The following is a 26127-nucleotide window of genomic DNA, read 5'->3' as shown; positions in this document are numbered from 1 at the left end:
ATATTTTCGTTATATGGTAACAGAAGCACGTGTGACCAAAGCGCATGACGTCAGACGCACGCACGCGGCGTTACGAAAACAGAGTTATGAAAGTTCTTGCCAGTCACCATTGTAGATATAGATAGCCGTTCATCACTCTTACAACTGCAGATGCGGTAGAGGTCCACACGAAAGACTCGCAGAGGACACTCAGAGGTGAGGGCATTAATATCATACATTTACAAGCATGCATGTGGAAGAATGAACGTTATCAGTTGCGTAATCTCTCGGATGCGCGTTTTTCTCACGTATTGTTAAGTGCGCGGCAGGATGCGTTTAATTAAAGTGACACTTATGGTGTTTTAACCGGCACGCGTAATAAATCATCTATTAACCAAGCTTTTCTAGTATCTGGGACAACAACAGTGTAATGTTGATATTATAAAACTTATTTCGTAGCGTTTTTTAGTTATCACCAGTGTTGGGTGTAATGCATTACTAAATAAATAATTACTGTAATTAAATTACTTTTCATTGAAAAAGTAAAGTAAGGGATTACTCTTTTGCAGTAATGTAATTACAGTTACTTCTGATGTAATTGTGTTAAATACTCTCTAGACTATAGAACAATTCTGTATAAAACCATAGTGAATTTAAAATCTAAATTTAACGTCTAATGTTCAAATGTATGTTTTCTAAATTAATGCAGCCCCTTTAAATTCTTTGGCCAGTTCATGAGTAATTTATTTGATTTTATATGATTTATTTGAAAGAATTAAAATAAAAAAAATTGTTATCCCCCTTTTCTCCCAATTTGGAATGCCCACTTAGTAGGTCCTCGTGGTGGTGTGATTACTCGCCTCAATCCGGGTGGCGGAGGACAAGTCTCGGTTGCCTCCGCTTCTGAGACCGTCAATCCGCTTATCACGTGGCTCGTTGTGCATGACACCACGGAGACTCACAGCATGTGGAGGCTCATGCTACTCTCCGCGATCCATGCACAACTTACCACGCGCCCCATTGACAGCGAGAACCACTAATCGCGACCACGAGGAGGTTACCCCATGTGACTCTACCCTCCCTAGCAACTGGTTGCTTAGGAGACCTGGCTGGAGTCACTCTGCACACCCTGGATTCAAACTCGTGACTCCAGGGGTGGTAGTCAGCGTCAATGTTTCATGTCTATCCTTGTATTTTTCATCTGGTCGAGGTTGATAAGGGTTTTAGAAAGTAATTAGTAATAAGTAATGCAATTACTTTTCAGACAGAGTAATTGGTACAGTAATCTAATTACACTGTAGAAGATTAATTAGTAGTTAATAATTAATTATATTTTAGAGTAACTTACCCAACACTTGTTATCACGTAACTGATGTGTGGATGGGGTCATCATCACATGTGCTTTTATTATTTATTTTATCAATTTATTATAATAATATTAGTAATACTTTATTTTTAAATAATGCTTTTAATGCTAGCTTCTCAAGGTGCTTTACATAGAAAAAGAACAAGAATATAAGAATACAAAGCATAAAAACAAATAGAGTATATAAACATGCTTTTCAAAACAGAGCTAATAATAAAACAGAATACAAAAAATAAAAGAATCAAGTAAAAGCTCTCCTGAAAAAATAGTTTTGAGATAATATTCAAATATACCAAAAGTCTGTTCATTTAGTTAGTTAGTAACCTTTATTTAACCAGGATAAAAACTCATTAAGATCAAATCTATTTTACTCAAATAAAATTAAAAAACAAAATAATTATACATTTGCAGTCAAATTTTGCAAAGGCAATAATTTCCTAAATGACCTCACTATACACTTTTGTTTTAAAAATAAATTAAAATTAAATAAATGTATTTTTTTATGTGAATAATTAGTGGATTTCATATATATTTTATAAACATTATTTATAAATGTAGTCTATCAGTATTCAGGATGTGAAACAAATACACTGATTCAGACAGCCTTGCAAAACCAACCAAAATACTGAAGTAGTTTTGTGTTATAGTCACACTCTAAACAGACTTAAAGTGTTATTGAAAGCAAACTATGCCTTGTTACTTCTGATATAATGCAAGTCTTTATCAGGCAGACACACACATTCAGCTCAACAAACTTTGCTATTGCTCATAACAGTTAAAAGTTGTCTTGCACTGTCATGGTTAAGGGTTTGTATTGAATACACAAGATTTATCTGGTAGGTTTGAATGGAGATTGTTGAAGCTGTCATATATTTCATTCTTCCTAATGCTATGCACAATTTAAATCAAGTTCAGACCAGACTCTCTTTAATGTGACTAGTTGGGCACACTTCACATGTAATTAATGCTGTTTCCCTGCAGATATCATGTTTGGCTCAGTAGTTGTGGGTGTAGGCATTGCAGGATGTGTGAGAATACGAGATTTACTGGCTCCTTTACCATCAAGTGCTGCAGAAAAGCTCGCCATCAAAGGATTTGTCTCCAGGTCAGAGCATAATTATACAATTGTTAATGCAGACATTACGTTATATATATTAAGCTGACTTTGAACATAATCATGAACGTAATCATTTATGCATAACCCTAACCATTTTTCTTTTGATGTACAAAAGAGCAGCCTGCATTTAAAGGGATAGGTCACCCAAAAATTATGTCATCATTTACTCACCCTCATGTTGTTCCAAACCTGTATGAGAGATTACATTTCTACTAGAGCTGTCAGAATTAACATTAACACGTGATTAATTTAAAAAGTTTAACGCATACATTTTTCTTAATCGCAATTAATGCATTTACCGTTAATACAGCATCAACCAGCATAAACACTTGTTGGAAGGGCGGAAACTTTGTGATGTGTCCGCCTGAAGTCATAACGCTGGCACACTTCACAACACATGCTACAGCGCTTCCATGACATGACAAAATGATGGAGAAAGGTTCTCTTAACGCTATTTGATGTACAAAACAAGCCCAGATGGGACTTGTGATAGGCAGAAAAATACTTGATTTCTATGTAAGACTCAACTGAATTACCACAGAAGCACGTCAAATCTTAACTATCAACAAAACGCAGAATGAGACGTTTTTGCATGCAAGCGCTTTTCATGTGGAGTTAAAAGTGGTGTTTGTAGCTGGCGTTGACACCCTGACCCGAATCATGAACACAGCTTCACGATTGCTGTAACAAAGCGGATAGCCACAGTCTGCCAGCTGATTAATATTTTGGAGGAGGAGAGTTTAAGTGATTTAATGCCTATTGCAATGAATATGCAACCTATGGGGAGAGTAGTTCTTTCAATTAGTCAAACTCCCAATTAGACTTTGGGAAACGTTTAATGTTCCTTAAATTGGTGCTATTTTAATGCATTTCTATCTTTATACTGTGGAAGGCTTTGTTTGGAAAGTGTTAATAAAGCATTATATTGTTACATATATGATGCATACGTTTTGTTTTCTTTCCTTAGATGGAACTAAATGCATTTTGACAGGAAAATAAGTATGTATAGTGTCAAATTTCATCACTTTCAAAATCAGCGATTAATCGTGATAAAATACGAAAAATGATGCCATCAATTGCAATTACAAATTTTATTCGACTGACAGCACTAATTTCTGCAAACTTTACCCATACGTTTTAAACTAGAATTTTAAAAGCTTTCTACTTTTTATCATCTTGGAAGATCTTTTTTGTCAGTGACCCATATGTTAAACATCAAATATGTTTTGAGTGGTTGTAGACTTCATACAGTACGTCATGCCTGGATTGGTGGTGAAAGATATGAACAGCGCAGTTGTACATAGTACAAAATCACAATAGTGACAATGTCATTGACTGTCCGTAAATTATATATGTGTTTGATTGTATATTGGTTCTTTTGGCTCTGTGTAGGAGGAGCCTTGAAGATCAGCAGGGAGTGAAACAGATCTCCATAAAGGAGGCATTGAGTAGAGAAGACATCCAGGCGGCTTTTATATGCACTGAAAACAAGAACCACGAAGAGCACATCAGGTGACACCCACAGACTTTTTCCATATGATTGATCATTTTTTTCACTGTAACTTATGGCAGAAATTATTGTGTTTGGGTGTATTTAAAATTAACCTCTCTCATCTGCTTGATCTCAGGCAGTTCTTGGAGGCGGGAAAGCATGTGTGCGTTGAGTATCCCATGACTCTTAGCTACACATCTGCAGTGGAGCTGTGGAACCTGGCTCAACAGAAGGGTGAGCAGAAGTCTTGGTCAGTGTTGCTATATTATATTGCAATTTGTTTTGTTAAAGGTGCTGTAAGTAATATTTCCATGGAAAGGTATACAAAAAATGTTCCTACTCCCTGAGAGATATTACTGAAATAAGTGTTGTAAGATATCTCACCTGTCTCTGTGACAGCTGACAAAAATGTGTCCGTGAACCACGGACAATGCTTTCGACCTGTCAATCATTTTGCACATTCTCATAGTGTTGTAGTTGCAGCGAATTATTGAGACTTACTGCCATTTTTAAGCCATGTTGTTCATAACAGCTGTCAGTTGAGGGCGCTATTTTGCTGCTGTTGTTTTTGACAACCGTTTCTGCACGATGTCGGCCTCAATAAAGCTCATTTGGTATCTTTGGAGTGCGGGTTTTGGAAAGAGGGGGCGTGGCAATCCAACGGCTCAGTCTCGCGGAAGTAGAACGGCTGAAATCGCTTACAGCACCTTTAAGTGTGCTGTGATTTAAAACTGTGATCCATTACTTATTTGATTCTCATTCACCTTCATTGGACTTCTGTGCTTTGTGCAACAAGTGCCAAACTGCTTTACTTCATCGTGGAGTAATAAAAGTAGTGTAGAGCATAGACACATCAGTGTCAGGGAAAAAAACAACGTAAAGTAATAGCGTACTTTGTATCCGGAGGTAAAATATCGCAATACTTTGAAATATGGATTTTTTTTACTCCACAGAACACGTGTACTAATCAACAGACCATGGCTTCAAGTAATAATTATTTGATTTCAAAATATCAAATTATTATTTCATTTTTTTCATTGCATTTTTAGGCCTGGTGCTGCATGAAGAACATATTGAACTCTTCACACCTGACTTTAAACAGCTAAAAAAAGACATCGCTGGAAAGACATTGGAGGAGGGAACTCTGCACTTCACTGGTAATAATTGATAAATCACACATCCAAATTAATCTGGATTTGTCAAAACCAGCTGTGTCCCTGACAAGCAACTAGCAACATGACATGTTGTTGGTTGCATGGTTTACTCTTCTCTTGTTTTTCAGTGGGTAGCTCCGCCTACTCTTAAATGTCATTGGTCAATCCGGCTGAACAGAGCTGTATTCCACACAATGAATATGTTATGATTGACTGATTTTGTCACTCAATAATACTTGTCGTGCCTGATGAGGACAGGGTTTAAAGATATATATTTAATCTCTTATTTATAAGGAGTTCCACCAGTAGTTTGTCCTTATGTTTCTCAGGTGGTTCCATGAAGCCAGATTTCGGGTTCCTGGCTTTCAGTGGCATTGCCAGATTGACCTGGTTGGTTGATCTTTTCGGAGAGCTCACAGTTACTGCAGCATCTTTGGAGGAGGAGAAGGAGAATAAATACATGAAGATGATGGCACATTTCTTAACACAACAGCAGAAGTACGTACACCGAAAGTCTTTTTAGCAAGTCAATCCACTCTGCACCATCTTTGTAATGCACTCGGGCAGCTATTTTTCAATGGAAACAAGCGGCATACAAGTGATGTATCAGAATTCAATGCCTTGTCTTTCTGATGCAGACCCCTTACATGGATCGAAGAACGGGGTCCAGGACTGGGCAGAGCCAAGCACATAAACCTTCGCTTCCAGGACTGCACCATCACAGAGCTCCCCGCTGGTCAGAGGGAGCCAGTGGGGCTGTTCATGCAGGATCTGGTGCTGTTTGGCAGGAAGCTGCAGGGAGAGGTGCCCGCTGCGGCGCTCCAGATGGAGAGGAAGAGGATCCTGCACTGTCTGGAGCTGGCAGAACGCATTCGCCAGCTCAGTGAAAACACTCAGGCCTGAACCTGTGCAGACATACAGTCTTATCTGCATGTTCACAAATGGCCTGTTATGAGCATGAGCCATTGTTGAGTCATTGCGATATAGGTTGTGGGTTTGAGACGGACATAACTGGAGTGTAAAATAAATATTTGTTTGTGTTAAAGGGATAGTTCATCCAAAAATTAAAATTCAGTCATTGTGTACCTGAACTCTCCCTCATGTTGCTCAAATGATGCGTCTAACCATACAAAGTGGATGGTGACCAGTGGCTAAGTTTAAAAAAGAATAAAAATAACCATATAATATGACTTTGACAAATAGTGACACATTCTTTACGGTACTGCCATATAAAAGAAAAACGCAGTAAATTCTGAATCTGAGCATAATTGAGCCAACCCCATCTGTCACAGGACAGATGGTCTACGAAACCTGACTTCAGTAATTACTGATAATTAAGTTTTGACAAAAGATGTAGTCGCTGTGTTTTGCCTTTTGATGACAGGATACTTATTTGTCATTTTTGGACCTTGACAGCCACTGGTCACCATCCACTTTCATTGTATGCAAGAGAGCAGCTGGGACATTCAGCTAGATAACTCCTTTTACATTCCACGGAAAAAGAAAATCACACAGGTTTGGAGCAACATCGAGTGCGAGTAGATGAATACAGAATTTTAATTGAGAGCAGAACTATTTTAGATTATTTGAGGCTTTTAATGAGAACAAGATAGGTAAGTGTGTAGATTACAATTGCAATTCATTTTGTCAATGTAAAATCAGAAAGTGTGAAGTCTGATTTGGAAATTGAAATAATTATTTTGAGTATAACTAGTACATGTAACTGAATAGCTATATCAGAAAATGCTCTAGTGTTGTCATATAGTACTTTGCCTCTTGATCTTTTTGTAAACTCTTATATTACACGTTTAAACGATCCTTTCCCTTCTGTGCTCTGTTTGAAGATATCACTTGCGAGAACTCATACTAAATCCAGAGATTGTGGGAATAATTCAGAAAAGGAAGTGCATGTATCATGGTCTACATAAAGAGGAAGGTTCACACATTTACTTTTTTTAACCAGTATTTGTTGTTTACATCATATAATCATGGTTTAATATTTGTGCTTTATGTATTGTTTTCACAACATAATATAAACTGTGCCTGGGTTTTTATTTTTTTTTATTTTTTAATCAAATTTTTTTTCCAGGTCATATTTGACCCCAAAAAGTTTTTTGCACTAATAAAAAATGAAGCCCATTTTTTGTATTTAGTAATGTATCTTTATTCTTAATAATTCTCATTCTCTATAATACAATGAAAATTTTCCTATCCAGACAAAATTATTATAATTTGTTTTTTTAAGTGCAAATTCAGTGCAACATGATGTTTAAATGCTGATAAAATATCAGTTTCCCCATGTTACAGAAATTAGAATTTGGGGGGAAACTGTGTTTAAGTGTCATGAAAATAATGTGCCCTATTTTAAGAGCACAAGCGTTAAGCGCAGCGGAATGCTTAAACTCCCTTGCGCCACTTCATTTACATTAAATACACCCACAGCAGCGCAAACACTCCCACCCACGACCACTTGCGCTTTGCGCTAGCACGAAAATTGGATAAGACGCTGTGCATGGTCGGAGCGTGCGCACTCACAAAAATAGTGCCCAATGTCACAAATGTGTGTGCTTAGACAACACAAGAAAATGCATTTACGTGAGATTTGAAATCATCAGATTATTCTTTGCTTGTGACATCAAAACGTGCTCACAACTGCGCACATTCCGGTAAAGGTGTTTACATGCAATACATTATCGGGCTAATAATGGGCTAAAATCTTCGTGTTGACCGTTTATGACCATAAAGGAAACCTGTTTGTATGACCACAGGTTTTCGTCTTATTAAGCATAATCGGTGTAAGATTGTGCATGTTCACACACTCAACTGTTAAAAAAAAAAAAAAAAACTTTATGTTCCTAAAATAAGACTTAATCCTTTTGTGAAATTGATGTTTTCCTTTTGATTTTAATATGAAATATGAACTGTGGCAAAAAAAAAAAAAAAAAAAAAAAGAGGAAATCCTGCATTTCAGAACCACACCTCTATGAAATGTGATAAATGAAACTTACAAACAGCAAGAGTGAAACAACATCCAATGTTTGAACTTTTATTCCAATGGAAATTCAGTCTTATTGCCTTTATTTGTCAAGGTCTGGGTCAGATTTCCCAGGATTTCCCATTGTATGACGATATGCACTGATACACAGAAATGAAATAAATTCTGCTTAGAAATATCCGTTTAGAAAGTGTCTCCAACGACAAATGCGCTAGTGATATTTAACTTCCACACTTTTAAAAGATGGATTTATGTGCACAAAGAAAACAGGAATTGGCTTTGTGATTCCAACAAGAAAAAAGTTTATTCAAAAACAGCCCCAAGAATATGTTAAGAACTTATATTAAATCAAGAAAAGAAAGGTTTTACTTTATAATCATTCTTTAGTTGCGCCAATAAATTCAAACCCTGGTGAATTTAATTGGTGTATTTGCAACAATAAATTCAAACCCTTCAAAATGGTCACAATCAGGGATGGGGGCGGGCTTGAGGGGGTAAATGATTACATCATTTTCGGAATTTGTTTAGACTTTAAAGTCTTTGGAATGTTTGAGAATGGAAGTACTGGTGTGCAGTGAAGTGATTTCTCACATAGCGAGTCCACATATGCACACGCACACATCATTATAACATCATCATGATGCTTGTTAAACAGGACACAACATAACCAACAGTAAAAACAAAAATGGCAAAAATAAAGGAAAATGTCAAGGAAAGGCAGAAAAAGGCCTGTACAAATTACAATGTCTAGTTTACTGCTCGTCGCAGTTACCGTGTCAATCTGTGGCCCATCTTAGCCTTTAACCTTCAACAGATCTCTCTTCCTGGTTCTCTGTTTTGTGTCTGCACAATGAGAAGAGACAAAAACATTCCTCACAGGTGACAAGCAGACTCTAGGACGCTTCTTTTGGAGTGGGAGAAAAGCGTGTTAAATTTGACCGGAGTCTCTACAGCAGTCAGAGTGGTCATTTGCTCTCACGTGGATTTCTGTTTATAATGAAGGGTCAGATCTCCTCCACTCTTCCAGATAAAATGCTTAACAGTCCTGAGATCCATGTTAGAATCCAAAACCTACAAACAAACAGCATGTTTTTCACAACTGACAAAGAGATATTCAAAATGTGGCTTAATGACTTTTTCTTGTTTACTTATTAGGGACACAATCTGAAAGATATCATCTTTGCTGAAACTTCAAACTGCAGTGTGTAATATCTGTTTCCAGACAGGTTTCCAAAACACTCTGTCTGTCTTCCAGTGTTTGCGCACACACAAAAAAAGCCAGTTTTGTGTATGACGGCCATTCAAAAAAAAAAAAAAAATAGCAAAATAACATTTTTGCAAGCAACATATAAATCACAAATATTTCAAAATGAATTACTAGCCCAGGGTACCAGTACAGAGATAACACAGGACTGTGTTAAACCAGGCTTAAAGAAATAGTTCACCCAAAAATGAAAATTCTCTCATCATTTACTCACCCTCATGCCATCCCAGAGGTGTAGAACTTCCTTTCATCTGTTGAACACAAAGATTTTATGAAGAATATCTCAGCTCTGTAGGTCCATACAATGAAAGTCAACAGTGTCCAAAACTTTGACGCTCCAGAAAGCACATAAAGGCAGCATAAAAGTAATCCATAAGACTCCAGTGGTTTAATCTGTCTTCTGAAGCGATATGATAGGTGTGGGTAAAAAACAGATCAATATTTAAGTCCTTTTTTTAACCATCAATCTCCACTTTCACTTTCAGATTCTTCTTTCGTTTATGCCAATTAACATTCTTCTTGCATATCGCCACCTACAGGCCAAGAAGGAGAATTTACAGTAAAAAATGACTTAAATATTAATCTGTTTCTCACCCACACCTATCATATCACTTCTGAAGATATGGAATAATTGTATGCTGCCTTTGTGTTTTTTTGAGCTTCAAAGTTTTGGTCACCATTCACTTGCATTGTAAGGACTTACAGAGCTGCGATATTCTTCTGAAAATCTTTTTTGTGTTCAGCAGAAGAAAGACAGTCACACATCTGGGATGGAATGAGGGAGATGAGAGAACTATTCCTTTAAACGTTAAGTGTTTGTGTGAGTCTGACCTGATCCAGACACATAAGCTCAATCTTCTCTTCGGCCATCACTGCCACGTCTTCCTCTTTCTCCTGCTCTCCTGGCTTTTCATTGGCTGAAGAGCTGGGGGTTTGTGACTCAGTGTCGAGGTTGATGATCTTCTCATAAATGTGTTCCATCACTTTACGCACCTGCAGCATGTCACTGGCAGACAGACGATCCCTCAAAACAACAGACCGTCATGAATACAGATACAGATTACTGGGGGCCTTGAAAAATTTTTCTGTTTTAAATCAGTATCTTGTTGCAGGTAAAAACTCTAAACTATATTTAAATATAAGTGTATTCTATTCTTGTTCCATTTTTCAATTGTTTTCAGCGTAAATGTCACCAGATTTGGCATTTAATTTCTATAAGCCATTTTTGCAAAATATTTACATAGATTTCTCTTTTATGCTTCCAAAAAAGCAAGTTTTATGAAATATCTAGAAATGTATTACTAGAATTGAAGATTTAGGAATAAGATTTTTTTTCCACAAAAAAACAAAAACAAAAAACAATCTGTGCATATCTTCACCAAACTTGACACCTTCAGAAACACAGCATACTTTTTAAGAGTTTTGGCTCCAGATGATGAATGTGGCTGGAGGTAAAAAGGAATCTTGTTGAATTTTGGCATGTTTTTCTGTAGCAGGAAAGAAAAGAAGTTAACATGCAATCAAACACACTTTTAACCCTCCTATTGTCTTATAGGTCTGCACTCTCCTTTTGTACTTCGGGTCATTTTTGACCAGTATTGAAAGCCATTCAAAATGTAAAAAAATTTGATTAGTGTACAACGGCACTAAAGACCACCCTTAACGAAAACCTGTTTTATTGTAGTTATTATTTAAGTGTATAATGATGGAGAAAAAAAAAAAATGTTCTTTAAAGAATAAAAAAAATTTTTGGCAAACAATGACTTAGGATGTCAATTTTTGTTTATTTCAACCATTTTTGGTATTTTATAATAACTTACCTATATTACAATAATTTCTGATTTATTCTGCTCATAGAAAATCAACAGTGTACATTTTAGAGTTACAAATGTAGTACATGACTATTTCACAAAATAAGTTCTATTGCCTTTTACAGCAAAAAAAGAATGGGCCCATTTTGTACATCCATTGCAACAAATCCATTCCTTCCCACTAATGTCAAACATATTGTTGCAGTGTTACAGGGGTTTAGGAAGATCCCATAATAGATCTTTCTGCCATCTAATGTTTTTGGAGAAACTTATATACAAAAGGTCATTTACCATTGGGGAGCTTTAGCCCCATTTTACCCTATAATATAAAATAATGTTAGTAAACTTATTTGGGGAAGCAAGTGGGGAAGTTTGGAGAACAGTATGGGGCTAGGGGCTAAATTTGAAATATTTTTAGGTCAAATTTGACTCATAGATGTACAAAAAACTATTTAAAGCTGTATAACATAGAGAAATTCATAAGGTAAAAGGTTACAATTGGTTCTTACCATACGGGTCAAAATTGACCGGTTAATACAACGAAAGGAACAATCTGATTTAAACAATTATATACAAAAATACATTTTCTTTTTTCTTTTTGTTTGCTTTGATGGTCTTGACAAAGTCACAACGTTTGGTTTCAGTACCAAAAACTGTGCTATAACGTATCCTTTACCTGTCCTGGGTCAAAACCCTAAGACCTTAATGACCCTAAGACAAAAGGAGAGTTAAAGGCCATATGATGTATGATTGTGATATCTGAACACTCACATCTACAGTGATATCAATAACCCACTGAGGTACAGTTTCATTCAGTAACAAGGACTCAGTCTCTCCCCCAGAATCGCGACATAATAACCTGGAATTTGAAGGATAACAATAAAGCTAAGATATAGGAAGCAAGGGGTAGAGAAGTTTAATCAGTATTGTGCATTATTAATCTGACCTAAACAGCGTTCTTCCGCCTGCTTCACCAAAGATGACAGGAGTGTGTGGAGGAACCTGGAAATAGCCGTTGCCCTTCTGTACTCGACTCTCCTGTTCGCCGTTTACTAGAAACCAATTGCATATTAATGCATATATTGGTTGAATCATAGCTATACTACAGAAATATGACTGGAAGTTTTTGTAGCTTGAAATCTAACAGAGAGGCTCTGTTTCAAACCCTAACCTACCAATGTGAGCTGCCTACCTAGACAGTATTTTAAGGCATCAAAGGCATGAACCTGACATGAAGGCTGTTTTAAAACAGTTTTATGCTGCCTTATAAGACACTTCTTGCACGAATAAAACAATCCTAGAATGTTTTAGTTATATAAGTGACAATTTATGAGGGACCATTTTCATCGAAGACAGCAGTTGGCCCTTAGGGAAATGTTTTTTTTTTTTTCTTTTTCTCCCAATTTGGAATGCCCAATTCCCAATGTGCTTTTAAGTCCTCATGGTCTCGTAGTGACTCGCCTCAATCCGGGTGGCGGAGGACAAACCCCAGCTGCCTCCAAGTCTGAGACCGTCAACCCGCGCATCTTATCATGTGGCTTGTTGAGCACACATGGAGACATTTCACGCCATCCACCGCGGCATCAACTCACCACGCGCCACACCGAGAACAAGAACCACATTAGAGCGACCATGAGGAGGTTACCCCATGTGACTCTACCCTCCCTAGCAACCGGGCCAATTTGGTTGCTTAGGAGACCTGGCTGGTGTCACTCAGCACGCCCTGGGATTCGAACTGGTGAACTCCAGGGGTGGTAGCCAGCGTCTTTACCACTGAGCTACCCAAGCCCCCCGAGGGAAATGTTTATTTTAAACAAATGTATTTTTATTCAGTACTGAATTATTAATAAAATTAAGTATATGAAAATACACAAAAAAAAAACATTATTTAATGCTATAGAGTGTTATGTATTTGTGCTTAGTAGAGCATCGAGCTGTTAGCTTAGCAACATGCTAACATCAGACTCTACTGTAATCAACTTTAAGCATTAGCGGAGTCTCTCAAACAATTCTCATTCATAAAGAATTTTGCAAGCAATGTATACATCACAAAGATTTCAGGATAAATTACTAGTCCAGGATACCAGTACAATAAAAACTCAGGATTGTGTTAAAACAGGCTTAAAACTGACCGTCGGTTAACATTTTCAAGTGTAAAAAGACCATTTATACTGTAGATATAAATAATGTTAAATGCATGAAGAGTGTTTCATACCAGTTACTTCCTTTGTAGGCAGTAGATGCTAAATCAGCTCAATAAGGTTTGGAACAGAGCCATAATACCTCTACAAAAAGAAATAAGAATAAAAAAAAAAAAGTTTACCATGGTTAGGCTCGTTTTCCTCTTCTTCCACTGAGTTTATGTGAGTTCTGGGCCAGAACTCCAACAGTGCCTGCAGGAGCAGCCCACCCAGATTTACTGTAACAAGAATAGTTATACAGTATGTTACAAAACTCTGAAAAATTTGCAAAAATGAGGAATACTGAATTTTCAAACAAGTTCACAGAAACTCCCACAAATCTGCAATTGGTCAGACAAACATGTAGTCCCACCCCAAACTCACGACATTGTTCATATTAGTGTTTACTTGGAGTTAAATGAGTATATTTAACAAGGGATATGAAACTGTATTTTAACATCGAAAAGGTTATGCACATCACATTTTTAGTGGCAAGATTTTCATGCTATTTTTAAGAATTCTCACCATGTTTTTTTTTTTTTTCTTAACCCATTGGTAGATTTTATTTATTTATTTTGCTTGAATTTAGGACAATTTGGCTATATTTAAAGGGCTAGTTTTTTGTTTGTTTTTTTTTTTTCAAAAAATAAAATTCTCTCATCATTTACTCACTTTCATGCCGTCCCAGATGTGTATGACATTCTGTCTTCTGCTGAACAAAAACAAAGATTTTTAGAAGAATATTTCAGCACTGTAGGTCCAAACAATGCAAGTAAATTGTGACCATACCTTTCAAGCTCCAGTGGTTAAATATATGTCTTCTGATGCAATCACTTTGGGTGAGAAACAGATCAATATTTAATTCCTTTTTTTAACTATAAATCTCCACTTTCACTTTCACCACATCTTCGCTTCTGAAGATATGGATTTAACCACTGAAGCCATATGGATGATTTTTATGCAGTATTTGTGATCTTTGGAGCTTGAAAGTTTTGGTCACCATTCACTTGAATTGTATGGACCTACAGAGCTGAGATATTCTTCTAAAAATCTTTGTTTGTGTTCAGCAGAAAAAAGAAAGTCATACACATCTGGGATGGCATAAGTGTGAGTAAATAATGAGAGAATTTTCATTTTTGAGTGAACCATCCCTTTAAGCGTGTTTTGCTTGTTTCAAGACAGGCATTTTTTGCAGTCTATGCAAGAAAAATGTAATACATCAGCTATTCAGCACACATTTTAAGGAACAAACTACTTAGTCGTGGCTGTAACTGTAAAAAGAAACAAAGACTATGCAATAATGATTCAATAAGACGCCCTTAAAATGAAATATTTATTATCTTACGTTTAGGGTCAGAACCATCTGGACTTGTAAAACCTGCATCTTTAGCAGCCACCCAAGCTGCAAAGCAATCACTTTCATCCAGCGTAATAGTCAGCATCTAAACAACAGCAAAAAATAATATTATAAAAAAAGTCATTTCCAGTTCTGCAATCTGTAAAATTGTAAAATAGTCACTATACACACACCTGCACATTTTAATTCAATTGTCTATTGAACATAGATGTCTTTCATCATATTACTGTTGTAACCATATTATAAAAGCAATAAACCACTCGAGGCAGGGCGTTACAGCATTACATTACAGTAAAATGTTCTTAAGCATGGTAAAATAAATGTAACAAATGGCCTTTCATAACTAACAGCTTTGTCTGCAACTTCTTGCTAATGGAAAAACCTCTAATACTCACTCCTGTTTTGAGATCTACAGAAAACCAGTTGGGCACATAGACCATCTTGAACCGCTTTTTAATTTCCTCTTCAAAGTCTACTTTCCCCAGGTCTTCCCCCTTACAAGCCTACAAAACACCAAACAACATTCCATGAGGGTTAACCTAAAAAAAAAAAATACCACAAAAGGCGACGGTAAGTTCGCATGATCTGCTCTTACTTTTAGCACATCCCAGAATGCCACACTGTCATTGGTGTCTTTGGTGAGGATGTGTCTCTTGTCATTGAGAATATGACACTGAACGATGCTGGTGTCACCTGAAATCACAGTCAAATTCACAGTGAAGTTTAAATTAATTACAGACAACAGACTAGCACATTTCAAGGATATGGAGCCAAAGTAGCTGAATTCCTTTGGCTCCAAACCTGCAATATGATCCAGTGAATTAAAGGTATTTTTAGCATAAAGAGATGGTCTTACCTTTGATGACCTGCTCTGGCTGTGTGCACAATGGAGTTAAAGGGGCACTGCAGTCGTTGTCAAAGTCCCCAGATGCTCTAAAGTTATGCATTCCCTTTAGAGACTGAGAATGAAAATTAAACGAACAATGACAGATATGAGCTGATTGAACAATGAGATTTTATTTAAATTTAATCTCAATTAGATTGGAGATGTAGGATTAGACATATTTAGGAACTTTTTTTTACATTTAAAGGGATAGTTCACCCAAAAAGAAGGATTTATGAGCATCATTGAACCATGATGACATAACTTTCCTTTTTGGCTGAACTCTCGCTTTAAGGAAAGAAACTGAATTCTGGTTGTGGCTGGTTAATAAACAGTGCTCCTCACCCATTTGTTCACAAATGATTTAGTTGTGGCCACCCAAATGGCTTGAGGAGGATCTGCTGATCGGTCCAACTCCATCTAAATATGTGGTTGAGAGGGAGAGGAAAGTTCAGAAGAGGTTGCAAAGTTTTTATCCTTTTTAAAGTAATATTCTGGGTTAAATACAAGCTCAATCGACAGCATTTGTGGCATAATGTTGATTACCACAAAAAATTATTTCGACTCACCCCTCCTTTTCTTAAAAAAAGCAAATATCGGGGGCCTGGGTAGCTCAGCGAATAAAGACGCTGACTACTACCCCTGAAGTCGTGAGTTCGAATCCAGGGTGTGCTGAGTGACTCCAGCCAGGTCACCTAAGCAACCAAATTGGCCCGGTTGCTAGGGAGGGTAGAGTCACATGGGATAACCTCCTCGTGGTCGCTATAATGTGGTTCGCTCTCGGTGGGGCACGTGGTGAGTTATGCGTGGATGCCGCGGAGAATAGCGTGAAGCCTCCACACGCACTATGTCTCCGCGGTAACATGCTCAACAAGCCACATGATAAGATGCGCAGATTGACGGTCTCAGACGCGGAGGCAACTGAGATTCGTCCTCCGCCACCCGGACTGAGGTAGAGTCACCACTGAAATTGAAGTTACAGTGAGGTATTTACAATGGAAGTGAATGGGGCCAATTTTTGGAGGGATTAAAGGCAGAAATGTGAAGTTTACAATTTTATAAAAGCACTTACGTTAATTCTTCTGTTAAAACTTGTGTATTATTTGAGCTGTTTAAAGTTGTTAAATGGTCATTTTTAAAGTCGTTTTTGGGGGTTGTTGACATTACATCGTCATGTTAACGAAGTCATCAAATTTGCTATAACATTACACAGAAAAGGTTAGTAAGCAATTTTATCACACTAAAATCAAGTTAACACGCATATTGTTTATGTCTTGTGGGTATACTTTTGAAACACTGAGTATTTTAATGTTTACTGATTGGCCCCCATTCACTTCCATTGCAAGTGCTTCACTGTGACCCAGATTCTTGCTTTTTTTGAAGAAAATGAACATTTGTGTTAATCAATATAATGCCAGAATGCTGTTGATTGATCTTAACTTGTATTAAACCCAAAATATTCCTTTAACAGAAGCCTTTATTTAGAATAGAAGCCTTTATTTTGGTCACACATTATACATACATTTTTGCATATATACAGTGAAATTCTTTTTTTCACATATCCCAGCTAAGTGGGGTCAGAGTGCAGGGTCAGCCATGATACGGCGACCCTGGAGCAGATAGGGTCAAGGGCCTTGCTCAAGAGCCCAACAGTGGCATCTTGGCAGTGCTGGGGCTTGAACCCCCGACCTTCTGGTCAGTAACCCAGAGCCTTAACCGCTGAGCCACCACTGCCCCTTAAAAGGGACAGTTCAACCAAAAATGAAAATTATGTCATCATTTACCCGCACTTATGTTGTTCCAAACCCATATGACTTGATTTCTTCTGTAGAACACAAAAGGAGATGTCGGGCAGAATGTTAGCCTCAGTCACCATTCACTTTCATTGCATCTTTTTTCCATTAAATAAATGTGAATGGTGACTGAGGCTAACATTCTGCCTGACATCTCATTTTACATTCCACGGATGAAAGAAAGTCATACCATATGAGTTTAGAACAACATGAGAATGCATAAAGTAATTTTAATTTTTGGGTGAACTATCCAAGCAACGCAAGCTCTAACTCACCTTCAGAACGGGAGCGTTCTCTTCACATATTAGCACACGAATGTCAGGGTTACGCAGGTCTGTGCAGTAAATCTTTCGGTCCCGTCCGCCCGAGTACATGTGTGTGAACACCTCATTCGCCTGCAGGGACCACACTCCCTCATCATGGACTCGGTACGTGGCGATACATCGTTGTTGGCCGAGAGACCACAATCGTATCGTACCATCTGAACTACCAGAGAGACACTAGACAGAGACAAAAATAAGGTTTACATGGCATCTAATGGATAACATTAACAAAAGCAGTGTTTGGTTTGACTTAAAGACTTACTTGAGTGCCGTCTCTGTTTAGTAACAATGATTTGACATTGTCCTTGTGGCCTTTTAACTTCATTAATTTGGCACACGTTCGTGGATCCCAAACTCTCAAGACCTGATGCAAAACACCAAAATGACAAAAAAACACATCCTGTAAAGTGAATCTTATGTAATGACATACAGAAAATGCACCTATTATTGTTTGATTAGCTGATAAGAAGACTTTGATGTGCTTTCTGCCTGTCAATTATTTTGCAAATTCACAGGAAAGCCCATATATGGGGAGCAGGAAGCTGAGAGTGTGGTAGTAAAAGCGGATCATTCAAGTCTGGCAGAAGTTCCAGAACTACTTATCTCGCTTACAGCACCTTTAATAAATAAGCAAAAACCTGTTTGTTTCAAAGTGAAGACACTTGAGCATTAGTAAAATAAGGAAATGCTAACCTTCTCTGTAGATCCTGAGATGATAACTGTTCCTGTCTGATTCATGGCCAGACTGTAGATGGAGTCCTTATTTCCACTCAATGAGGAAGCTGTGACAGAAATTATAAATGTAAGAAGCAGTGCTGGGTAGTAGTGTATTACATGTAATATGGATTACGTATTCAGATTACAAAAATCAAGTACTTGTTCAAATCAAGGATTACATAACTATTTATAATGTGCATAATCAGATTATATGTAATTTTTATGGATTACATGATTACATTTACATGAATAAAAGCTGTGACGGAAATTATGGATGTAATAAGCAAAGCTGAGGAGTAGTGGATTACATGTAATATGGATTACATAATCAGATTACAAAAATCAAGTACTTGTTATTGGATTACACAACTATTTATAATGTGCGTAATCATATTATATGTAAATTTTCATGGATTACATGAATATATTTACACAAATACATGCCAAACTGTTTGAATTTGCACCCTGCATTGAAAACAAAGCATTTCAAACAAGCCCATGTCCACCAGTCCATAATTCTAGACACTCTTCTGTAAAAACACATGTTGCAAACAAACATTTCAGAGGTGTCGGCCACACACAACTTTGAGCTTTTGCACCATGCAAATACACTTCAGCCCATGTTTCAGGATGGCAAAAAATAAAGCACCTGTTATAGGTTAAAGCCACACCTTCTCATGAATAATTATGAGGAGGTACAAATTGTAGATCTCTACATCAAATCTATTGACATTCTCTCATAATTGATTTCAAAGCTGGATAATAAAAAGTTCAATACCTATTCCTAATTTATAATAAAAAAAACTTTAAAATTAAAAATACAAACATGTACTCATTGTGTTTTATCTTGAGTAACATTAATGTTTATGCACCTTTAAGCAGCTTATTTTTACTCAGCAACTGACAAATTTGATTTTATGTTTACTAATGTTTAATGAAAGAAGTGTTTATTGACCCATCGCTAAGCCATGCCTTAAAAGCGTCACTGACCAATCCTGTCTTAGCAAATTTTACTCTGACACACGTTTGCTATTTTCCAATGAGAGTCAATGGGAGTAATGTGTGTTAGAGTAGTTTGAAGCTAGATTTTATAAAAAATAAATTTGGAAAAAATAATCGAAAAAGTTTTAAACATTTTTCGCAAGGTCACTTGTAATAATGACATGAGGTACCCAGAGAGGATACACACAGTGTTTTAATTTCTTAAAAAAAAAACTTTAAATAAATGTCAAAAAGAGCATATTATGGATTAAATTGTGTCAGTCCTCATTCCCAAATGAGCACGAATAACATCAGTGAGGACACCTACATTTCCTCTAAGGTAAATTAAAGCTAATAACGGAACGTACATGTATTGATTCATATAACAGAAAAAGCTATAGTAAATTAACAGTTCACAGCATCAAAATGAGTGTGTTATGAGACGTTATAAGCAGTTCTGTTCACTTAAATAAATGTTATCAGGTGTTTCTTTTCAAGTGGCTGTGATAATCATTTGCCTTTGTTCTGATTCAGAGTTTTGACAGTTTTCAATAAAATTACTGTGTCATTTAACAGTTTCTTTTACAAAAAACCTCAGATAAATATGTTTTACAATGTCACTTTTCATTCCAGCCAACTTGAGAATTTTATCCTTTCCGTTTATGAGAATATTTTGTCAAAAACCGCTCCGTTCACGGCAATCTCCCATTCACTCCTATAGGGAGTTCTGCAGAGCCTGTCAGAATGAGCAAGCGACCGTAACCAAGGGGAGCAGAGCTTAGTGAAGGGTACTTAATACATTTAAAATTAACAATTAGATCTTCATCAAAATATGAAATGGGTAATCCAAAAGTTAGATTACCAAAAAAGTGTAATCTTAAAGATTACATAACGTATTACAATTAAATTTGTGTCATTTGTAATAAGTACCCAAATTACATTTCAGAAGTAATCTGCCCAGCACATAAGTACTGCACTCACTGCACTAACGCAATATTATAAATAATCATATAACTACAGACCAATTTCAAATCTTCCTTTCATGGACAAAATCATTGAAAAGTTTGTTTTCAATCAGCTGAACAATTTCTTAATCTCGAACGGTTACTTGGACAATTTACAGTCTGGTTTCCGACTGCATCATAGCACAGAGACGACGCTCATAAAGATCCTTAATGATAATCGACTAAATACTGATTCAGGCAAAATATCAGTGCTGGTATTATTAGATCTCATTGCTGCTTTTGACACTTTTGACCACAACATTCTCCTAGACAGATTGGAAAACTGGGTAAGACTCTCTGGGACGGTCCTCAGCTGGTTCAGGTCATACCTAGAAGGGAGGGGCTACTATGTGAACATAAGCAACTATGAATCTGAGTGGACATCCATGACGTGTGGAGTCCCACAAGCCTGTATATGCTCCCACTAGGCCAAATTATGAAAAAAGAATCAAACTGCATACCATAGCTATGCAGACGATACCCAGATCTATCTAGCCCTATCGCCAAATGACTAAAGCCCCATAGACTCTCTGTGCCAGTGCATTGATGAAATTAACAGTTGGATGTGCCAAAACTTCCTTCAGTTAAACAATGACAAGACAGAGGTCATTGTATTTGGCAACAAAGGCAAAATTCCAAAGGTGAATACATACCTTGACTCCAAGGGCCTAAAGACAAAAAATCAAGTAAGAAATCTTGGTGTCATTTTGGAGTCAGACCTTAGTTTCAGTAGTCACATCAAAGCAATAACTAAATCAGCCTATCATCTAAAAAAATGTAGCCAGAATTAGATGTTTTGTATCCAGTCAAGACTTAGAGAAACTTATTCATGCATTCATCACCAGTAGGGTGGACTATTTCAATGGACTCCTAACTGGCCTTCCCAAAAAGACCATTAGACACCTGCAGCTCATTCAGAATGCCACTGCCAGGATTCTCACCTGAACCAAAAACACTGAGCATATTACTCCAGTCCTCAGGTCTTTACACTGGCTTCCAGTTACATTTAGAATGGATTTTAAAGTACCATTACTCATTTATAAATCGCTCAATAGCCTAGGACCTAAATACATTTCAGATATGCTTGTTGAATATAAACCTAACAGATAGGGGTGTAAATCGGATGTTTCATCACGATACAATCTTATATCGATTCTCTCGGCCTGCGATCCGATATTTGCCGATACTTCAAAGTCTGCCGCGATACAATTTCGATTTGATTCAGGGCCCTGCGATCGATATTCCGATATTATGTGCCTATTTTACACAATCAATTCATTTTTCTTTGCCCTCAAATGCAACCAAAATATAATTTGAATATTTTATTGAGCTCTCTGAAAAGTGCAAATTTAGTATCCACATTGGGACATCCACAACAAAATAAGGTACTTCAGATGTTGAAAAAATTATACAGATAATAATATAAAAAATAACGTCACACACAAGTGATCATCAATCGTTTGATTACAGCCTATTTTTCAGCTGAATCCAATTCAAAGTACTTACATACCCATGACTTGTTTCCAACTATCCGTGCTATCCACGGTTGTGAAACATTCTGTTACAGTTAACTGGGATAAATGTTAGTAAGGGTGTTGAGGTGTAGATGTGTAAAGTCTTATAACTGATGCTAGTGCTGGGCAGCAGGTGATTTCTCTTTCCCTCATTAGTGCTGTTCAGAATGTCGGCATTGTCAAGACGTTTCACATGGTTGATGCTCCATGGTACTTTAAAATAGCAAATTCTCATGTACAATTCAAACGGATCGCATGCGCAACCATATCGATGGAAGCCCGAATTAATCGCACATGTGAGCCACTCTGCGTTTGTCACGAGAGCTCACATTTTAAAGAATGCCTGGTTCACGTGCTCGCACTGATCCTGTCACTGGAGCTTGGGTTTCGTGGGAAGCCCAATTGATGCACGCGCACGGATAGCAGAGTGCAAATTGGCTTCACAGACCCTGTGCACATTCTTGTCCCACATGAAAACTTATTTAGCACTCATAAAATGAAATGAATGTAATAAGGCTGCTTCATCGCCTGATGGAAATGCGCATGGACGTAGCTGACATGAGAGTTTTAAAATAAAGATGCATCTTTAAAAAAAGTCTATATCGATATTTACGTGTTGTATCGATAACATTGGATTGTTGGTTATTGGAATGATGCATCAACCAAGATCGATGGATCGTTACACCTCTACTAACAGACCTCTCAGATCATTAGGCTCAAGTCAGATAGACATACAGAGAGTTCACTTAAAACAAGGTGAGACAGCGTTTAGCTATTATGCCACCCGCAGCTGGAACCACCTTCCAGATTAGGTTAGATGTGCTCCAACAGTAGCTACATTTAAATCCAGACTGAAAACACATCTGTTTAGCTGAGCATTTATTCACTGAGCATTGTGTTGCACTTAATGACTTCATTGAATCATTTTGCTTTTGTCTTTCTTTCATTTTAATTCATCTATTTTATTTTTATATAACTTTTCTCAATGTGTTTACAATTTTTGGTTATCCTCTGTTTAATCAGGGAAGGTTAATAACAGTCATGGATGGTGTTAACAATTTAATATTCTTATTCATTTTAATCATTTTAAGTTTTTTTCAAATGTATTACTTTTTATTCTTATTTCATGTTCTTGTTTTGTTTTTTGTATCTTGTATTTTCTTTAAAATGTATACGTAAAGCACTTTGAATGCCATTGTGTATGAAAAGTGCTATTATAAATAAACTTGCCTTGCCTATTCGTTTTATTAATGCATGTTACTTGTTTTATTGTGAACGATTCAAATTTGACCTCGTGATATTTAATCAGAATGTCATAACTTGCTCTTCCGGTGATATGACTGCTGATGTTTACAAGTTTTTAGTCAGTTGTAACCCCGCACCTTTAAGAGTTATGTAAACAAACCTGCTGTCAAAGCAGCTAATGCTGATATGAAGATGTGTATTTTTGGCTGTTTCCCTCTTAAAATCCTGTTCCCTTGGTTACGGGCCCGCTGGCTTGAATTTACTTTTCAAAGGAGGAGGAATATGGCAAATTCAAGGCGAATTCTACAATACAGGTCGGATTGTGCTGGAGTTTATTCATATTTTTTAATGCCCGTATCTTCGGATGCACAGCACGAGTAAGTGTTCTTTATTATTTATATTTAGTGTATTGTGATTCAAAACGTTGAGATCTTTTACTCGCTTGTTTCTCATTCATCTGCACTGGGCTCCAGCTTCGTCACATAGATGGCGATGTGCTGTGTACGTTCGTGGGCTGGTTATTGATTAATGTTGTCAGTTAGATCATCGTTTGGTTCTCAGATCAGTGGGGCATGGTGGAAAGGGTATGTGTCTGTCTGTGTATCATCTGCAAACTCACAATCAGATCTGCCTCCATTCCGGTATGCAACGCCCACTTTTCACAATCCAATCAACAACCGATGGATAAAATCAAGTCCCCCTCCTTACATCTTTTTTCTTGTTCAATAAGCCGTTTCACTCGGAAATACGTCACAATACGGAAGAAAAATCGGTCGCAACTTCCGTTTCATGCCAGACTTGTTAAAGCAAGATGGTGAAAAGGGGAGCAAGTACACTTACTAGTGACTGTGTTATTCGAGGCGGTCAGAGCTGTCAGTGTGTTCACATCCCACAGGAAGATCTGCCTGTCCAGTCCGGCTGAAGCCACCAACTCCTTGTCCTTTGCATATGCTAAGGATTTGACATAGTCCTGAAGCACGAAGAACAACCACCATTAACATCCTCAGCATAATTTCATATAAAGCCTCAAACTTATATTGCAGAAACAGTATGATCTTTCTCAAAATCTCAAGTTTTCGCTTCTCGATAACAAGGTACCAGGCTGATACAATGAGCACTTCGAAGGATAAAACTAGATGCTGAATTTGCCAAAGATTTGGAGGTTTGTGGCATCAGATCTTTGAAAGATATTTAAGGGTTTTATTTGAGGCAGCTGCTAGCAAGTAAAAAAAGATATCCACCAGCAGAACTTTATATATTACTTTGTTTCCTGAGATATGTTCATGATGTAATTGGAACTTTGGGATTGATACGATGACATTTCATTCTTATTTCTTCTTCTATTACGAATTCAAACGTATCAAACCCCTAAACATCGACCCCTAAAGTAAAAACTTTAAACTAAGTATCATTCAGTACAAACCAACCTTATGTGTCCGTAACGTAGACATGCAGAATCCCTTGTGTGCATTCCAAACTTTCACTGTGGTGTCCGAGGAGGCTGATATCACTGTAAGATAGACCAATACACTTAAACAGGGCAAAATGCTGGACTGAGATAAACACCCATCGGTGTCTAAATATATTTGATCAAACAGTTAAAGTGACATTCTGTGTATCTGTGACTTCAGAGCAATGCATAAACGTACATGTTTTTCCATTGCAGCAGAGGATGATGTCATTCACCCAGTCTGTGTGATGCTCCATTGAAGCGATATAAGGGTCCTGCTGTAATAGTAAACAGCTTTTAGTTCAGTCGTGTCAATCGAAATGATGATAGAATTTTCATTTTTGAGGTGAACGGTCCCTTTAACAACATTGCCAATGCACAGTAAACATGGACACACAGCAACAAAACTAGGGACTAGATGCATTTACTATTTATTTACAAGTCATGGAATAAAAAATGCAGAATTGTACTTTGTGTTGATTGACACTCCATATCCTGATTATGGAATCTCGGCCGGCAGTAAACAGTCTATTTAGAGTGGGATCCAACTGAAGAGCATTAACACCATTACGACTGTACTTCTCAACCTCATCTCTAATCACATAGGAAACCTGTGAACAAATGACAATAAATAACAGTTCATAAGACATTTAGAGACTGAATGGTCAACTACACATTACTAAAGTAAAAAAGCAAGCTGTTGAGCAAGCTAAGGCATTTATGCCTCATTACATATGTGATCAATATCATTTGCATAACTATTAACATTTGGATTTGAGCCTACATGAAAGACTTTTGTCCTCTATACATACAGTCATTGAGAAACCAACTGTATTTAATGATCAAATCACTTTAATTACGTACACTGGCCCCAAAATCGTCATTTAACAGTCTACAGACTCTTAAAATGTATGAATGTCATTAAATTCGATAAGAAAATGTCAAACCAAGTGGCATTTGCAAACACAAACTTCACTTGTCTGAGCTATTTAACTGCTCCCAGAGTGATTTTAGTGGATGATTTTGGTCATGTTTCCATTTTATATGACTATGGCAATCATGCAGTACTTTGGTAAACAACAAAGCACCATGGTATGATCATTTGAAACCTTCACTGCACCTTTGTAAGGTTGGAAACGTTATGCTCTGTAAATATTACGGACGGAACGCTGATTAAAGGCAGCACAGGTCTGTTACATATCCTATCATTTGCAGCAGTGAAATATTATCTGTGAAATTTCACCTGGATTTTCCTCCTTCCTGCTGCGTTCTGCCTGTGATGGGACGACATCTTGCTTGTTGACGATAACAGACTGCGTCACTTCCGGGGGATGACGCGTTCGGATTTGGGCCAAAAGCGGGCGTGGTCTCGCACAATGTGGATTATTGTTAATAACGCTGCAGAAGTAGCATGTAGACGGCGCTGTCACGTGATACTTCTCATCGCTGATCAGAATGAATTATATATATATATATATATATATATATATAATTATTATTGC

The 26127-nt window shown here is 37.1% G+C and overlaps 2 protein-coding genes across 2 annotated transcripts; one reads left to right on the top strand and one right to left on the bottom strand.

Annotated features, from left to right (window-relative positions):
- Positions 1–59: 59 nt before the first annotated feature.
- LOC127443175 (biliverdin reductase A-like) lies at positions 60–6285 on the top strand. The gene is made up of 7 exons (XM_051701754.1): positions 60–195; positions 2327–2450; positions 3855–3974; positions 4091–4188; positions 5004–5111; positions 5438–5606; positions 5747–6285. Exons 2-7 carry the CDS (start codon positions 2332–2334, stop codon positions 6009–6011), a joined length of 879 nt encoding a protein of 292 aa, XP_051557714.1. The 5' UTR covers positions 60–195; positions 2327–2331; the 3' UTR covers positions 6012–6285.
- LOC127443147 (WD repeat-containing protein 48-like) lies at positions 6250–25963 on the bottom strand. The gene is made up of 19 exons (XM_051701693.1): positions 25869–25963; positions 25096–25236; positions 24825–24903; positions 24603–24685; positions 24016–24145; positions 18408–18496; positions 17977–18078; positions 17667–17891; positions 15944–16018; positions 15572–15674; positions 15311–15408; positions 15111–15218; positions 14704–14800; positions 13502–13597; positions 12125–12230; positions 11950–12037; positions 10778–10854; positions 10199–10391; positions 6250–9174 (listed from the first exon to the last, which is right to left on the bottom strand). The coding sequence occupies exons 1-19, from the start codon at positions 25914–25916 to the stop codon at positions 9079–9081; spliced, it is 2034 nt and encodes a 677-aa protein (XP_051557653.1). The 5' UTR covers positions 25917–25963; the 3' UTR covers positions 6250–9078.
- Between the last annotated feature and the right edge of the window lie 164 nt (positions 25964–26127).

Source organism: Myxocyprinus asiaticus, chromosome 6 (genome assembly GCF_019703515.2).
Source record: "Myxocyprinus asiaticus isolate MX2 ecotype Aquarium Trade chromosome 6, UBuf_Myxa_2, whole genome shotgun sequence".
Taxonomy (NCBI): Eukaryota; Metazoa; Chordata; class Actinopteri; order Cypriniformes; family Catostomidae; genus Myxocyprinus; species Myxocyprinus asiaticus.
The sequence above is the reverse complement of the archived record's forward strand: the minus strand, read 5'-3'. Positions and strand labels throughout refer to the sequence as shown.

What these genes read in the sequence shown, in the direction of transcription:
- LOC127443175 (XM_051701754.1), top strand. Translation starts at nt 2,332, where the DNA reads ATGTTTGGCTCAGTAGTTGTGGGTGTAGGCATTGCAGGATGTGTGAGA. An exon ending in ATCAAAGGATTTGTCTCCAG is followed by an intron (nt 2,451 to 3,854) that starts GTCAGAGCATAA and finishes GGCTCTGTGTAG; the next exon opens with GAGGAGCCTTGAAGATCAGC. An exon ending in AACCACGAAGAGCACATCAG is followed by an intron (nt 3,975 to 4,090) that starts GTGACACCCACA and finishes GCTTGATCTCAG; the next exon opens with GCAGTTCTTGGAGGCGGGAA.
- LOC127443147 (XM_051701693.1), bottom strand. Translation starts at nt 25,916, where the DNA reads ATGTCGTCCCATCACAGGCAGAACGCAGCAGGAAGGAGGAAAATCCAG. An exon ending in GGAGTGTCAATCAACACAAA is followed by an intron (nt 24,904 to 25,095) that starts GTACAATTCTGC and finishes TTACTATTACAG; the next exon opens with CAGGACCCTTATATCGCTTC. An exon ending in CTACGTTACGGACACATAAG is followed by an intron (nt 24,146 to 24,602) that starts GTTGGTTTGTAC and finishes TTCGTGCTTCAG; the next exon opens with GACTATGTCAAATCCTTAGC.